Source organism: Corylus avellana, chromosome ca9, assembly GCF_901000735.1.
Source record: "Corylus avellana chromosome ca9, CavTom2PMs-1.0".
Taxonomy (NCBI): domain Eukaryota; kingdom Viridiplantae; phylum Streptophyta; class Magnoliopsida; order Fagales; family Betulaceae; genus Corylus; species Corylus avellana.
This window is the reverse complement of record NC_081549.1, coordinates 22,769,343-22,785,330: the sequence shown is the minus strand read 5'-3', so window position 1 is coordinate 22,785,330 and position 15,988 is coordinate 22,769,343. Positions and strand designations below refer to the sequence as shown.

General features: G+C 36.5%; 3 protein-coding genes across 3 annotated transcripts; all 3 read right to left on the bottom strand.

The window, feature by feature from the left end:
- Nucleotides 1-547: 547 nt before the first annotated feature.
- Nucleotides 548-5,796, bottom strand: LOC132162583 (MACPF domain-containing protein CAD1-like). The gene is made up of 7 exons (XM_059572838.1): nt 5,144-5,796; nt 3,146-3,384; nt 2,872-3,067; nt 2,665-2,742; nt 2,005-2,188; nt 1,732-1,895; nt 548-1,538 (listed from the first exon to the last, which is right to left on the bottom strand). Exons 1-7 carry the CDS (start codon nt 5,399-5,401, stop codon nt 900-902), a joined length of 1,758 nt encoding a protein of 585 aa, XP_059428821.1. The 5' UTR covers nt 5,402-5,796; the 3' UTR covers nt 548-899.
- Nucleotides 5,797-7,012: 1,216 nt separating this feature from the next.
- On the bottom strand, nt 7,013-8,950 carry LOC132192288 (pentatricopeptide repeat-containing protein At3g29230-like). The gene has a single exon (XM_059607573.1). It carries the CDS (start codon nt 8,737-8,739, stop codon nt 7,141-7,143), a length of 1,599 nt encoding a protein of 532 aa, XP_059463556.1. The 5' UTR covers nt 8,740-8,950; the 3' UTR covers nt 7,013-7,140.
- Nucleotides 8,951-10,104: 1,154 nt separating this feature from the next.
- Nucleotides 10,105-15,004, bottom strand: LOC132162584 (serine/threonine-protein kinase STY13). Its single transcript, XM_059572839.1, has 6 exons — nt 14,173-15,004; nt 13,366-13,498; nt 12,985-13,180; nt 12,281-12,405; nt 10,860-11,018; nt 10,105-10,598 (listed from the first exon to the last, which is right to left on the bottom strand). Exons 1-6 carry the CDS (start codon nt 14,358-14,360, stop codon nt 10,305-10,307), a joined length of 1,095 nt encoding a protein of 364 aa, XP_059428822.1. The 5' UTR covers nt 14,361-15,004; the 3' UTR covers nt 10,105-10,304.
- Between the last annotated feature and the right edge of the window lie 984 nt (nt 15,005-15,988).

The following is a 15,988-nucleotide window of genomic DNA, read 5'->3' as shown; positions in this document are numbered from 1 at the left end:
ATGGTTGTGAAAGAGCTTTTGGAGCCGGATTGTAATTGTGTTTGAGAAATAGAGCTTTTAAGTTAAAAAGATCTTTTGGGCAAAAATTTTGTTTTTAAGATTTTGTTAAAAGTGCGTTTTGGCCATTTTAGGCTTTTTGGACCTTTAAAAGCGTTTTTAATTTTTTTACCAAACAAATACTTTTTTTTTTTTTTAAACGGTCTTTTTGAGTGTTAAAAACACTTTTAGGCCCCTCAAACGCAATCCCAAACAGACCCTTAGTCTTGTATAAAGCTTTACTTCAAATTGGATTTGAAAATTTTTTTTTTCTCAAATTCAATCTATTAAACTGATGTGTTTCTAAAATACATGTGATATTAAACTGATATGTTTCTAAAATTCATGTGATCTTAATAGAACATGTAATTTTCACAAACATTTAAAACACATCTCAGTTTAATAAACTGTATTATTAGAAATTACTCAAACTCAAATCTGAACTGGATTCTGCAGAGTTTCTGGAGTTGGGCCGCCTAGGGGAAGTAATTCAGATTTCAGAGAATGGAAATAAACGAAGAAAAAACTTTTTTATTGAAAAAAAAGAAAAAAAGAAATACCCCTCGTTAAGTTTTTTAACATACTTGTACAGAGGAACTATCTAAAATTTCTACAACCCTTTTGTCATCTACCGAAATGGGATTAACATATTCTACAGAATTTTGGCAGCATCTCGAGGGAAACCAGCCACCAAAACCACCCAAAAACACATTCTCTCAGATCTTCGTTTAAACTCAAGCCCATCACACTGCAAAAGTCGACGAAGCATGCTGAACACAAATTTATATACGCATCAAAAACAGCATCTGTGCCTAACAAAAGCCACCCACTGCACAAAATTCATACAAAGCCATGCATTAAACTCAGTAATTTAGCAGGGAGTATTTCACTCTCAAAACAATTTTCCCTTTCTCCACACCAAGCTTTCCACCAGTAACCAACCAATGACCAGGAGGATCTTGAGGCCCCTTGCACATCTCGGACATATCAACAAACTTAACCAACTTGCTCCCCACTAAGCTTTCTCTTGAACCTGAACTTGAGTCACCTGTATTGGAGTTACTACCCGTCGTCGACGCCACTTTTCTTGACTTATCATTCGGAGTATGATCCCACAATGATCTTCGGACTGTACAGCCGGGCAGCCTAGAATACAGAAGCTTCATGTACAAGACGTTTCTTGACCCAAAATCCCACACTCCAAGCTGAGCTCCGGTGACAATGTAGACGCCAGAGAGGTCACCAATGTACGTTTCAGGGTTCTCTACTGGTGCAGTGCTCACATGAGAGAAGTTTTTCCATTTTACCGGCTCAAACCATCGGCTATCTTGCTCCTCAGGTCCCTGCCACTTGGGAGCACCAATAGCCACGTGGGTGTCCCAGTATGGCTGAAGGATCTTTGGAAGAGACGCCAAGTGTTGGAGATGGATACATAGTCGATTCTGCTTGCTTCCTTCTAGACATAATCGCAAGCCAGTTACCGGCTTACGTCCAACCGATATCTGCATTTACAAGATGGAAAAATTTGCTTATATCTAGTAAATAAGGAGTTGGGGAGTCAGAATGACAGATTACTGACAAAACCATGAATTTGTTCTTGAATTAAAGGGAAAAAAATATATATATGTATTTCCAATGTTTTCAAAATAATTTGAAGGACTAATGGTTAGTATCATAAACTGCAAAAGTTAATACCTGCTCCTGGCTGACATAAAGTTTTTGCCCCATTATGCTGAATTGCAAAGATGGGCAAACAGGTTCCTTCCTTTGGTGGCCAGTTATCCTATCATGCACAGGGGCCCATATCCGAGGAATCTGAAACTCTAAAAAGTATCTCAATTCTTCGATAGGAGGCTTGTCTGCGCACAGTTATCCAAAAGGAATTTCAAAAACTACAGTTGCAAGGAATACTATAGCAAATGAGGAAACAATTCCAACCCATCAATCATGAAGCTCAAGGTGCCTTACATTCAAGATACAGAGAAATAGCACGGGTAAGATACTCCTTTCCTGCCACCCCATTAAGAAGCGCTGTTATAGGGACAAAAGCCATCTCAATGACATCTGGGGAAGACCGGACAGTTCTTGCCCATTGGGTGTGGTTTTGTTCCAGATCATCTCCTCCCCTTCTGCGGAAGATGACTGTCACATCCTGCATCAGTCAGAGTTTCAGAAAATTATGAGTTCAAGGATACTTAGTGATTCAATGACCAATGCCTGGCAGATAGCAATCATTAATGAGAAAGTGTATACATTGCAGTGAATAAAAACTTTGGCTCTGCTGCCCATCCAAATTTCACAATCCAATGTCCAGCACCAATCTATCTCATGCTTACCAATCTCTATAATTATATTATAAAAATTAAAATAAAAAAAATAAAAAAATAAAAACACCAGTGAATGTAAAATGGGACGTCATTCATCAGCAGAGAGTATCTTATTGACCAAAAAAGAAACAAACAAACAAGACAAGATTCAAAAATGGGATTATGTAAATGCGCAAGGAAAATGGAGGCTCATATGGACAAGCTCATAAAAAAGAATATAAATACTCAAAAAAAGAAGATAAAAAAGGTGTATAAAGTGCAATAGTGAGCGTATGAATAAACAATTTAAGTTTTAAAATACTTCTTTTCCGGTAAGATATGGTGCAGCAGTGGGTTGAGGATATATTCCTTGGCTATTGAACAAACCAGGATCAACACCCTGCAAAGTTCAAAAATAAATAATAAACAAAGCAGTTACCAGAAAAGGTCACTAGTAACCAAAAAAGTCAATGGAAATGAAGGACGAGACAAAGAAAAGAAAAGGCATAAGATATTTTGTAGAACTAGCCTTATCCTTGAATTTCATTTGACCTGAACGGGCAAGGGTTTCTGTGTCGGAAAATCTCTGGTTTCCAATTTCCTGAACATATTTTTTAATTTCCATGGTTGACAAAGGTGAAGATTGATGTTGTTTAACATAAATCACATCTTTACCACCAACAGTTACAGATGTGATGACATGCGTCCCAAAATTTTCAATAAAGCTGTCAAAACATAAATACTAATTAGGGGCAATTTCAACCTTATCATTATTTTCCTTAGAATAATTTGAACATTCATACCTTGCTAAGGATGGTGGGTCCCAACAAGTTGGAACCACTCGTTTGACATTTTCTTGCAACACCAATGGGCTTTTTATAAGCTGAACCTTGGCAAGAGGAATATAAAAGCCATCCATAGAAAGGGCCTTTGTAGCTACAACATCAATATGCTTTGAACCAGTGAAGCTAAATGCAGAATTAAAACTACCAAGAGGAAAACTTCCGGAAAGATTAGCCTTTTGATTAAAATATTCCACCATCTGCAGTCATTCATGATAAAAGTATGTTATAACAATTGCCATTCAAAGCATTGACAATAGGCTACAAGATGCACTTAACTTCAGAAAATACTTATGCTGTTCATTCCGCATTTCATGATACCACATATTGTTGACCACTACTCTCTCTCTCTCTCTCTCTCTCTCTCTCATATTTTGAAAAAAACAATGACTTTATCATTGTCACCAATTAAACATTCGAGTTAATGTTTTGAATTTCAATTTACAATTCTTGGAATCATTTGGATTCAAAAATTCAAACACTACTAAGATATGATCTAGAAGTTCAATTCCCATCCCCAGCCTCATGTGGTTGGGCAAAATACAAAGGATCAAACAACCCCAAACTTATAATCAATAATTAGGCAAGGTTTACAATATGAATCAAAGACATTCAGATGAATGTGAGAAATAAAATTCTTCTCCTAAAAACTTAACTGGGTTCCCACATAAGTGATGATGTAGAAGGATAACACTACATGTGCAAACAAATAAGCCAACTTTTTGGGATGTTGAAGCTCAGGTGACAACTCCTTCCAAACCAAAAGGGAAGGATTGGAGCCATCAAGCTTGGCTTGAATGCAATAAATCTTGAGCATGAACAGAGTTCAACTGCTCCCTTCTTTTTCTTTTTCTCGTCAATTAGTTGTTAAAATAAAGATGTACTACTTCATAAATACATATTAAGTTATTTTTCAAGTGTTTTCTTTCAATAAATTTCTTAAGGGGTCAGCTTTAGGTTCTGGCTGGTGAAATAGCTAAGTTGAGGAAAATTGACGCAAGAGGATCAGCAAATGCTAAGTTGTCAGATTCTAAATTAATGGCGCTGGAATATATTGAGATGATTAGCACAAGAATGGCAAGAATAAGTATTATCAGGCATAATTGGCACAATAGGCAGTAAATCAGGCATAATTTTGGCTACCGATCAAAATTGCGCATAAGACCCAATCCGAAAAGCTTTTTTCAGTACGTATTGGCCATCGAGCAACCCTCAGTCAGACTTTTGTTGTTTTTGGCAACAAGTTGGTTTGCTACAGCTGTATAAGCCCCGCTTGCGGGCTTAGTTCTACACTTCAAGTTATAATTATGTTTCAGTATTTTCAGACTTATTCTCTGTTTTCTTCGGGGCCGCTAAGGTTTTTTCTTCCCTATTCGTTATTTTTATCTCTTCCTAAATTACCTTTCACCTTCAATTTCTGCTTACTAGCACGTGTAATCACAACAATCCTAATTCTGCTAGCATAAAAAATTTAGAAATTAAGAATTTACAACATGGGATAATAATTATAAGGTCCATCAACTCCGATCCAAGGAAATTTTTTCTATTTTTAGTTTTTGTGCGAAGTAAAACAAATTCCCTTCAGGTAAGAAAAGTCCCTCGTGGATGATCAGAGTGCCATATTGCCAATTGAGATTAAATATTGGCAAGAAATCTTGGAAAGTCCACTAGACTAAACTTGAGAAAGTTGAGGGTGAAAAATGTTCCCTATCATCATTACTTAGGAAGCACGAACTAATTTGCAGCTCCAACTCATCATCTATCCATTAGTGTAACCTAATTCAAATCCTAAAACCTAATCTTAGATGGACGCATCCACCATATCCCAAAAACACAAATATGATCAAATGAAAAATAAAACATTTCCCATTTTGCACAAAAACATATTATCCAAGATTTGACAAACCCATGAAACAAATGAACTGAACAAAGAGTCAGAGAAGGAGACCATAGTCATACCTCATGGTAACTGCAAACCCCAGAGCTCTGACGCCCTCTGGTCTCCTGAGAGTTATTGATGTCCCTGGGAACATTTGGCACAACTATGTTCTCATACAGTAAAAGATCCTTAGTGTGTTCTTCATCAACTTCAACCACCTTAGACCCAGCCACTCCTTTACAGTAGAGCAACCTCGTATCAAAATTTACATCAAAACCTCTCCCTAATGCCTGCACAGAGTTTATAGCAGTGTGCAATGCTGCTGCATTGTCCTCCATTGTCTCATCAGAAAAAACTGTGTCTTTCTGTGATCAGAAGCAGACCCAGTTCACCAAATTCACCCAGATAAAAAAAACCCAATTCCCTACTTGAGCAATTGAACTCAATTATTAAGAACCCACGAGAAATTGGAGTGCTTTGGGTTTCATTCATGAAACCAAGTAATATGAGTAGTTAAACTCTCTCTCTCTCTCTCCCTCCCTCTCTCTCTAGATTAGCTCTAAGAAATCTTCGAAGAAGATTCGAAGCGATAATCGATGATCTCCTTTAGATCTTGAATCAGGGAAGATTATCCAGCGTCTCCTCCTTCAGCTGCGTGTACTTTCTCTTTCTATAAAACTTCTCTCTCTCTCTCTCTCTCTGTGTACTTTTACTTCGAAAAAATCACAAAGACTTCGTCTGAGGTGTTTGCAAAATTACGTCACATTATGTACTTATATCCAATATGATTTATTCTTTCTAAAAAAGAATCCAAAACAATTGGTTATCCGTTATTCTTATATATTAATTAATTTCCCTTTAACGACACTTTGATATTAATTTCCCATTAATAAACTAATAAAATTTGAAAAATATTTTCTCTCTCTCCTTACAAACTTGCCGGTCCATGGACCATAACTAATAAAATAATTAAATTTTTATACTCACGTAAAAAGAGTAACAAGTAAAAATATTTAATCATTTTATTAATTATAAATTCTCCCTTCCTATAATTTTTCTGAGAGTATTCAGATGTTGATATATTTAATTAGGAAATAATACATAACATATCAAATCCACAAAAATAACTTTTGTCATATTTACCCCTCTTATTTATTTATTTATTTTTTTTAAAAAAAAAACATGCTCTAATATTTCATGTGTAATAATAGTCAAGAAGTCATCATTGAAAACAATACGCTCTAAATAATTGAGTTTAATTTAAAGTGATCAAATAACCAAACTGGAACGTTGAAGAATAAATATTAATAAAAACTAATATTTAGTTTTAAAAAATGAAATATAATCTTATAAAATATCTCGGTAAGTTTAATGTAATTTCCCCTCGTAAGGATCGTCTAGAGGGGCATTGACTTGGGTCTTTGTTTTCTGATAACTTAAAGTGTGTGCAACTTGGCCAAGATCCGGACCGTTGAACAGTTTGCAAATGATCCAATAGTGGGAAGAGTATTTATTTTCATCGGGTCAACAAATTTTTTTTTTTTTTTTATATATATATTTTAGTCACTTATTTTGATAAAAACATCTCTATCTCACTCCCTATATAACCATTGACTAATTGGGTGTGAATGCTGTGAGATACGAGAAAATGCAATTGGAATTCCAGGGTGAGAGGGATGGGTTGGTGCTCTCAAGCCTCTCAGTCTGTGGTTCTCGTCAAAGTCAGTCGTCAAAATTGGAGATAACTGTGAAGTCTTACTTCTCTACCAACTGATAGATTTGAATTCGTCATGTTCGCCTGTGCATGATGTTTGAATAATAAAAAATAAAAAATAAAAAATAAAAAGAAACCAGAAAATTGGATGAAAACAGCTATTTAGATTTTAGATAAGGTGAAGCTGACTTTATAAAGCAAGATACTACTATAAGAACCAGTCAATTGGACAAGGTTTAGGCAAACATAAAGGGATATTTATTATGAGTGATTATAAGGAATACAGGAAAATTAGTCACATTTGCAGTATATTTATAATAAAAAAAAAAAAGGTTAAACTACAATTGAAACTGCACTCTTGTTTCATTGTCTTATCTCTATATTGCTGGAGCCAAGTTTCTTCGGAATTCCAACATGAATCATTGCATTCCTAACTCGCTGAACATCATCCCATCTCTCAGATTCAGCATAAATGTTAGATAACAAAACATAATCTCCATCACAAAGAACTTCCAACTTGGCAAGCTGTCGGAAGGATTCCTCAGCCAATTCAGCATTCGAGTGAACCCTACAAGCACCCAACAAAGTTCTCCACAACACAGCGGTTGGAGGCAAAGGCATGGTTTTAATCATCTGCCAAGCATCATATAACAATCCCCATCTGCTCAGAAGATCAACCATGCAACCGTAATGCTTTATATCAGGCATGATCTTGTACACCTTAATCATGCGATTGAAATGCTGGCGTCCTTCTTCCACTAAACCCTGATGGCTACAAGCAATTAGAACACCGATGAAAGTTACACGATTCGGCCTGATCCCGTCAAGCCTTAACTCCATGGCTGCTAACAATTCCAAAGCTTGCTGACAGTAACCATGGACGGCCAAACCCATAATCATTGCATTCCAGCAACTTACCGGTTTCATTTTCAGCTCGTTAAATACTTCCCAGGCCAAACTCAAATTCCCGCATTTAGTATACGTATCTACAAGGGCATTACCCAAATACCCTTCAATCTTGTAGCTCTTCTCTTTCAAGGACTCATGGATCTTCCTACCCATCTCCAATGCACCCGTCTCAGCACAAGCACCCAAAACAGATATAAGCGTTACTTCTGTTGCCTCTACCTCAGCAATTTGCATTTCATCGAAGAGCGCCAATGCTCCAGCATAATTCTTAACCTGAACATAACCAGCAATCATTGAATTCCAAGAAACCGCATCCCTTTCTGGCATCTCTCGGAACACCTTTCTTGCAGCTTCAATATTGCCTGACCTAACATGCCGCCCGATCAAGGTATTCCATGAAACCACATTTTTCTCAGGCATCAACTCAATAAGGCAATCCGCCGATTTGAAATCATTAATCTGATGATAGGCCATTATCATGATATTCCATGACGCAACACTTCGCTCGGTCATTTCATCAAACACTTGACGGGCGAGACCCACGAACCCACACCGAGAATACATATAAACCAACGAATTCTGAATATAAGCATCGCGATGAAACCCCAACTTTAAAACCCGGCCATGAATCTCAGCTCCTTTACGAGTAACACCAAACTCATTACATCCTCCACCTTCTTCTTCGCACCTCGAAGCTCTAGCGCACGCCTTGAGCGTAAAAGTGTAAGTGACATGGTCAGAACCAGCATTCACATGTTGCATATGGTTGTATATATAAATAGCTTTGATGGGAAAGACGCTGTTAGTGTAAGCTCTAATCATGGTGTTACAAATGAAAGCGTCGTCCATTTTAGTTTCTTGGAACATGGCCTGCGCATGCGCTAGGCTTCCCAATGGGGACAGGGCCGAGAAGGGGATGAGATTGGCAAGTATGTAAGGGTGGGTGTAGAGGCCAGCTTTGATGATAATAGCTTGGGTTTGTTCTACTTCTTTTACAGAAGAAAGTCGCCGAAGCTTGGGGATTATGTCAGAAAGTGTGGCTCTCATCAGCATCTTCCATTTCTTGTGTTTCAGCAGCTAAGATCAGAACAGGCTGAGATTATAATTTAGCACGTATGGCACGTGTGGAAGAAAGAGAAGTAATTGGGCTTAGCTGGACAAGAAATTGGGCGGGGCCTATTAAGTTAGTATAATTGGGCTGACATAGCTTGTAGTCTGTCAGCTTGAAATTGATTCAGAAGCTTGTTGGGCCATCCTCAAATTGCAACATTTTCTCCATTAACATCACTTCTATAAATCAGACATTCCTCTTTCAAATATAGCGAAGTGGTGGGATTGGATGCGTGATAATAGTATTGGCTTCCTGCTCCTGCCTAGAGATTTGTCATTTTTTTTTTTTTTTTTTTGAAGGAAAAATCATTATAATCTCATTAATTGATGAAGGATCACAAGTCCATTAAGGCTTTTTGGTTAGAAGTTAGAACCATAATTTAAATTTGCAATTTATGCTAGGGTTGCCATATATATGGTCCGTATTTTTTCTAGGGCTGAATTTTATGGAGAAATTTTTTTTTTTTTTGGTTAAGAATTATGGAGTAATTTTTGTTTAGTAATATATCGGTCGCTTTTCATTTAATTTTTGTTTTAAGACAAGTACATGGAAACCTTCGAACCCGCCCGTGCCAATGGCAACAAATAGTTTCTCCGACCACGGTAGTAGGAATTTCTTCCGGTATAATCTTAACACGAAATTGACATATTAGATTAAAGTTGAAACGTTTAAATTGTTTAATTAATTGAGTCAAATTATGATCGACTTTTCTTATATACCCATGAATCAACACAACCCAAACCCAACATACGATATTTTGGGTATGCAAGTTTTGATACGATCTACAAATCTAACACGGACCCAACATAAATTTAACCAACTAAAATTGTAGGGCCTAATCGTTTAATTAAATAAGCCAGGTCAAAGTTAACTTATACTCATACGTCAACACGATCGAAACTCGGACACGTGAACATGAGTTGTAATCGTAAATCATGGCCTAGGTTATTCTTTGAATGCCCATTTTTCGAAATGGTGGAAAAGGAGGGGGATGGCTGGTTTTAGAGGGGAAGAAAAATTAATAATTCTCTTGGCGACAAGCACAAACACATCAATACACGTTCTTTATTTATATATAAAACATGGTGATTCAACCCAGGACAAATAAACATCTCCACGCAGAGCTTATGCAAAAATATTTGGTCGAAGTAAGCAATTTCTTCACCTTAAAAAGGGGGAAATTTTTTTTTTTTTTTAAATCTAGATTGCCTCACAATAAGCATTTTCAATTAAAGAGGCATCCGTGTAAACAGAAAAATGTCTAAACCATTTATCTCCTTTACATCAGTATCAGGATCAGCATCAACTAGACGATGTCAAGTCCTCTAATTCTTTTTATTTCCCAATGAGTTTTCCCATGAACATCAATCTGTTCAATATTTTTCATCGTTTAGTAATCATGATATCTAGGTAATCAACCAGAATTCACTAAAGATTATATATCTACTGTTGCATGCCAATTTTCCTCAGGCAGGAAAAAAGAAGAGAAAATTTCAAAATTTTACCGTCATTGTGAGTTCTTGGTCCTCTTAGCAGTGAAGAGCTGACGTAGAAAAGCAAACTTCCCCCTCGCACGGGCGGAAAATTCAGTCATGGTACCATTACTAGTTGCCACCGCCTTGGTATCAGATTCCGATTCCGGTAGCGATGGTGAGGGTGGTGAGAGAGTGAAGAGAAATTCATTAAGCATGCGGATGATCTGGTTAAAGCTCGGCCGCAGGTTAGAGTCCTCAACCCAACACGACTGTATGATGAAGGCCAGATCAGGGGATATATCCTCTGGAAGACTAGGCCTCTCTTGCTGCATTTCAGATTGACAATAATATTATCAAAAAATACTTAGATTTTAGAACTCATTATGCACAAGAACTTTTAAGGATGCCCCTCAAAGCACAGACCGGCAGTTACAAAAGTGAACAATAGAGGCATGGTTTATTATCAGTCTGCATTTGATAAAGTTATATTGGCATCTGAAGTGAGGCATCCAAAATGAATAGCACAGAAAACATAGCATAATCACTAACAGCATCAAAAGAAAAATCAAATAAGAATTCTTTTTCACCTTAAAAGCGGCAGCATAAGCAGCCTGCAAATTGGACATGCCTTCAAATGGCATGCGGTTGGTCAACAATTCCCATAAGACAATTCCAAAACTGTAGACGTCAACCTTGTTGTTGTAATGTTTCTTCTCTCCCTGACGCAATGTTACCGTGCTGTATAACTGCAAAGACAAATATATTGTAGGTAAAAGTCTAGCAACTGGTAAGAAAGGTTCTATGCATTACAAGTAAATCCTTAAAACTCTTAAAATCTTGATGCGGAGCAGCACTAAAAAACCAAGAAGTGCAGCCCAGCCGTTCAACAAAACAACCCAAATGAAAATTATCAAAGCCCCAAGGAAGATTGTCTAACAAGTTTGTGCAAGGCCGCCTTGTGTGAAAACAAAGCTTGTGGCTTATGAGGCTTGTGCAAATAATAATCCAAAAACAACAGGATAATAAAATTTAAATAAAGGAAACATAATATACACATACATCAGCCTTAAATCAAAGTTTCTCCTTTTTTTCTTTTTTTTTTTGATAAGTAAATCAAAGTTTCTTCTGCAGGTGCAGTTAATACTGACAGCTCCTAAGCTACAGGGAAGATCAAATCGAGACAAAAGCTTAACACAGTTTTAACTAAATTATCAGAATGACTTAAATCTGTCTAATCACCACTCTTCCTAGGCCTTACCTCAAGAATAATGTTGACCAGTGACATTAAACTGGGCAAAGCCGAGAATTGAAACATGAAGACAGAGCAACCAAAAACTGAGCTTATTTAGGTCCATTAAGAAAGCGTTCTCAAGCTCATGACAGCTTCCAATAATGGTGTAAAAGTATTTACATGGAGATCACTTGCAGATTGATATACATTCCTATATTTATTTACAATTATTCACATAGATTTACATAACCTTCTTAGTTCGCAAGCAAGCCCAAACTAAGGAAGTTATAGTAAGGAGGCCAGCAATCAGGGCTGTACCTAAGGGCACCACAGCATTAATATACAATAATTAGCCTAAGTGATTGCGAAGTAGTAGATTTATAAAATACTACTCCACAACATATGGAACCACGTGGGCCACAGACTGAGACTAATGTCCAACAAATGAGGTATTTACCAACATATAGGTTATCACAGTCAAAGTACAATTTACTAATTTATTCCCAACCCAAATGACATCCCCCAATCTAATGCCAGGTTTCTCTGAGAGAATTATGCAATACTCCTCTGGCTAAAAATCATAAATCCAAGTTGAGCAGCAGCTATTCTGTAATACATGTGTCTGTTTAGGTGCTTGTCTACTGCATACATGTTTTCATTTTCCTGACTTAGCCTTGATGATCCTAAATATCTCTGCATCTCGATGATCAATTAATTGCATATCAACCACAGAAATTTTGTACATTGAACAAACAAATCATGTTGAATAAGACAAACCTCAGGAGCCATCCAACGGTAAGTCCCAGTCTCTGCAGTCATCATCTCTGTCACAGTTTCTTCCCTTGCAAGACCAAAATCAGCAAGCTTCACAGACTTCTGATTCGCCGTAAGCAACAAATTGTCTGCAATTTGACACAAAATTCTGTAAGTTGGTAAAATAAATAAAGGCCACATATTTCTATTTTCAACTGAAAATCGACTTGACAAGCATCAAAAACTCCAATTTCCAAAGTGATTAAAAAATTTTAACACACAGCATGGTTTGCACGTGAAGGTGTTTTTTTCTCCAAATCTATTTTTCCAATATAAATTTTGCGATATTGTAGCTTGAATTGAAAACCAAACTATAATGAACTATGAACCCTGTCAGCAGCATAATTGGATAATGCACAGCACAGAGGATTAACCAAATGGCAGTAAGGGCAAACTGGAATGGCTATTTTTGTATCTATCATTAGCTATTATATGATTGATATGAGTTTCCATACACTTATAGGGATTTAAAAAAAGGAGGGAAAAAGAGAAAGATGAACAAGATTAAAACACATTGTTGTACCTACTTTTAACAATCAGCAATAAAAAGACAAATCACCAAATAAAACCCAAAACAACCATTGGATTTCAAAACATAAAGCCAATCAAAATATAACAAACAATCAAAAGAATTTAGTTTATTAATGCACCATATTCTTGAGAAGTACCAGGTTTTAGATCTCTATGTATAATCCCATTGGCGTGTAGACAATCCATGGCTCGAGCAATATCGAGGGCAAAATTTATAGCCACGTGAAGGTCTAATAAATTAGGACGAATACTAATTAAATACTTCCGGAGTGACATTCCAGGTAACAGCTCTGTGACTATCACCATCAAAGGGTCCTTGCAAGCTCCAATAAACTGCAAAAGCCAGAAATGAATCATTCTTAGTGAAATGATACAGATACAACCATGAGAAAAACCATGAGTCAGGTGCACATAAAAGGAAAATGCTTACAGAAAAATAACTAAGATACAGATACTAATATAACCTTCCTATAAGAAGTATAGGAATAAATTGCAATGTTTTAAATTAAAACACTGACCTTGACTAAATTCTCATGTTTAACACGAGACATCATTATAACTTCCCGCGCAAAACGACTCTCAAGTGCAGCTCTTTCATCCGAAGTGCTCCCACGATTGAGGACTTTAATCGCCACAATTCGATCCCCATACCTGAAAAATATTATGCTAGACCTATGTGACTAGGACACCAACTGCGAGATAAGCAATTCTTAAAACAGCCACCAGTGCTCAAGAACAATGGTACACCTCATTGATATTTGTTGACATTGGAACAATGTCATGTTTATCCATAAAACAATCAAAAGTTACACCTATATACATATACATGCTGTAAAACCTTACATTCCTTTTCACAGGAATCATAATTTCATTTTTATCCACAAAACAATCAAAAGCCATTACCCATACTAAAGATTAGAATAATCAACTAAGCCTTTATCTCGGAATCCTGTAGTTTCATACGAACCATGATGTTATAACAACCTGTGTCATGAAGAGCTTCCTTGCAACCTCAATACTTTCAAATCCACCCATCAGCATACTCAAAAAAATAAAAATAAAAAATAAAAAATTGGGCATCCCAGCCTCTTAAAAATTAAATTAAAAACTAGTTAATCGAAGCAAAATACAAACTAGACTATCACCATGCTTTACATGCCAAAGAAGCATATGGCTTAACATCGAAAACTATATTCACATCAATCTAGTCTCACAAACTAACAACTCAAAAAACAAAATAATAATAATAATAATAATAATAATAATAACAACAACAACAATAAAATCAAACAAAACACGAATTACGCAAGAAGTTTCACACTGACCTTCCTTCATAGACTTTCCCATGGGCTCCCTCGCCTATTTTCGAGCCGATAAAGAGCAATTTCGGGTCCACCAGCAGATTCTCATCGATACTCAACTGCGACGACGCCGTCACCGATCCATTCTGCGTCACCGAGTTCGTTGAATACTGCCCCTCTTCGCCTCCTCTGTTCTTCTCGCTGCAACTCATCGTTGCAACTTGCAACCTCAAATTATACCCGAATTTCTCATCTCAAAATCACATAATATTCACGAAATTAACATTAGCCTAATCCCCAAAAGGTCAACTTTCAGTAACCGTTCATTTCACTTTCCAAAGCATACTCAAAGCACCACAAAACCAAAGCCCAATTCCTCCTAATTCTGAAGCTCCGTGTTCCAAATGAACCATTCACAACTACTTCTACCAAATTCCTCACCGATTAGTTCTTCTTCAAAGTAAGCTCCGTTTCAAACTTCCAACAACTTTGCTTGAGTTCTAAGCCTCCTCTTCTTCCACGCAGTTTAAGAAAGGAAAAGAAACCCTAACAAACAAAAGAAAGATAAGACCAAAACAAAAAGCAACTTACAGCCGACGCTAGCTAAATTTTCCCGAGAAAATTTTTCCAATAAAGATATAAAGCATCAGCAGCAACTCTCAAAAGCTCCAAAAGCTTCGTGGACTGGTGTTTGCCTCACAAACCCTAACGCTTACAAGTGTGACTCTCACGCTCGCTCTCCGAGCAATGAGAAGAGAAAGGCTCCGATGAAATGATTTTTCCGAGTATCTGTTCCGACGAGAAGGGTTTAAAGCTAGAGGGGAGAAAATGAAAAGGTAGAAAAAGTGCTTGGCCAATGGGAGGTCGACACGTGGAGAGCACGGCCCTGCGGGTCGCAGTATCAGCGATTTGGACGTTCCTGGTTGAGGTTGCTCGGATGGCGCTGCTCCTACAGAGACAAGCCTCCATCGGTCCATGTCAGCTCGGCTAAGCTCGGCTCCACTTTTATTTTCCTCGTGCTATAATAAAAAAAATATCACTGTCTTTTCCTTTCTTTTTCTTTTTCTTTTTCTTTTTTAATTTTATTTTTTTGGTCTTCTTTCCTTTTGTTCTTGATGATGAAGACACACTAAATAACAGAAATTTATATTAACTTCTTTCTTTTACGGCCGTTTGAAAATTTTACCTTACTACTTGCCAACTTTCCAAAATTTTACTATTATTATCCTTTTTTTTTTTTTAAGGATAAAGTTTTTTTTTATTACAATTTAATTTATAAAAAAAAATGTTATATGTCTGTAACATGTGAAAAGTATATATATTTTTAATAGAATTATTAAAATAATTTTATAGACCAAATTAAAAAAAATATATATATATATATTTAAAACCCAATTTAAATAGAATTTCAGTCCATATTCCACGTCGATGACTTTTCAACATGGAACTTCTTTTGACCATAGTTTTGGCTTTTCTTTTCTTCTCTTACCCACCGTCTTGGATGGTAATATCAGCCCATTTGTTTTTTTTACAAGGGTGAAAACAACTTGACCAAACCGGTTTGGTAAATAAACACTGAATGTACGGTGGATTTGAAGTTCAAGTTTTCCCCCCTCATATTCAACATTGAGTTGCTTTCACGGTTTGACCATGGTTTTCAATTTTAATTGGTTTGCTACAAATAATAATAATAATAATAATAATAATTAATCAATTGGTTGTTCTTTTTTAATAACCATACCATTAATTCTAAGCTGTGGCACGATCTACTCCACTATGTTACTTGGCGAAAACAACTTTAGTAATTTTTTTTTTTTAAAAAAAAAAAATATTAATAATA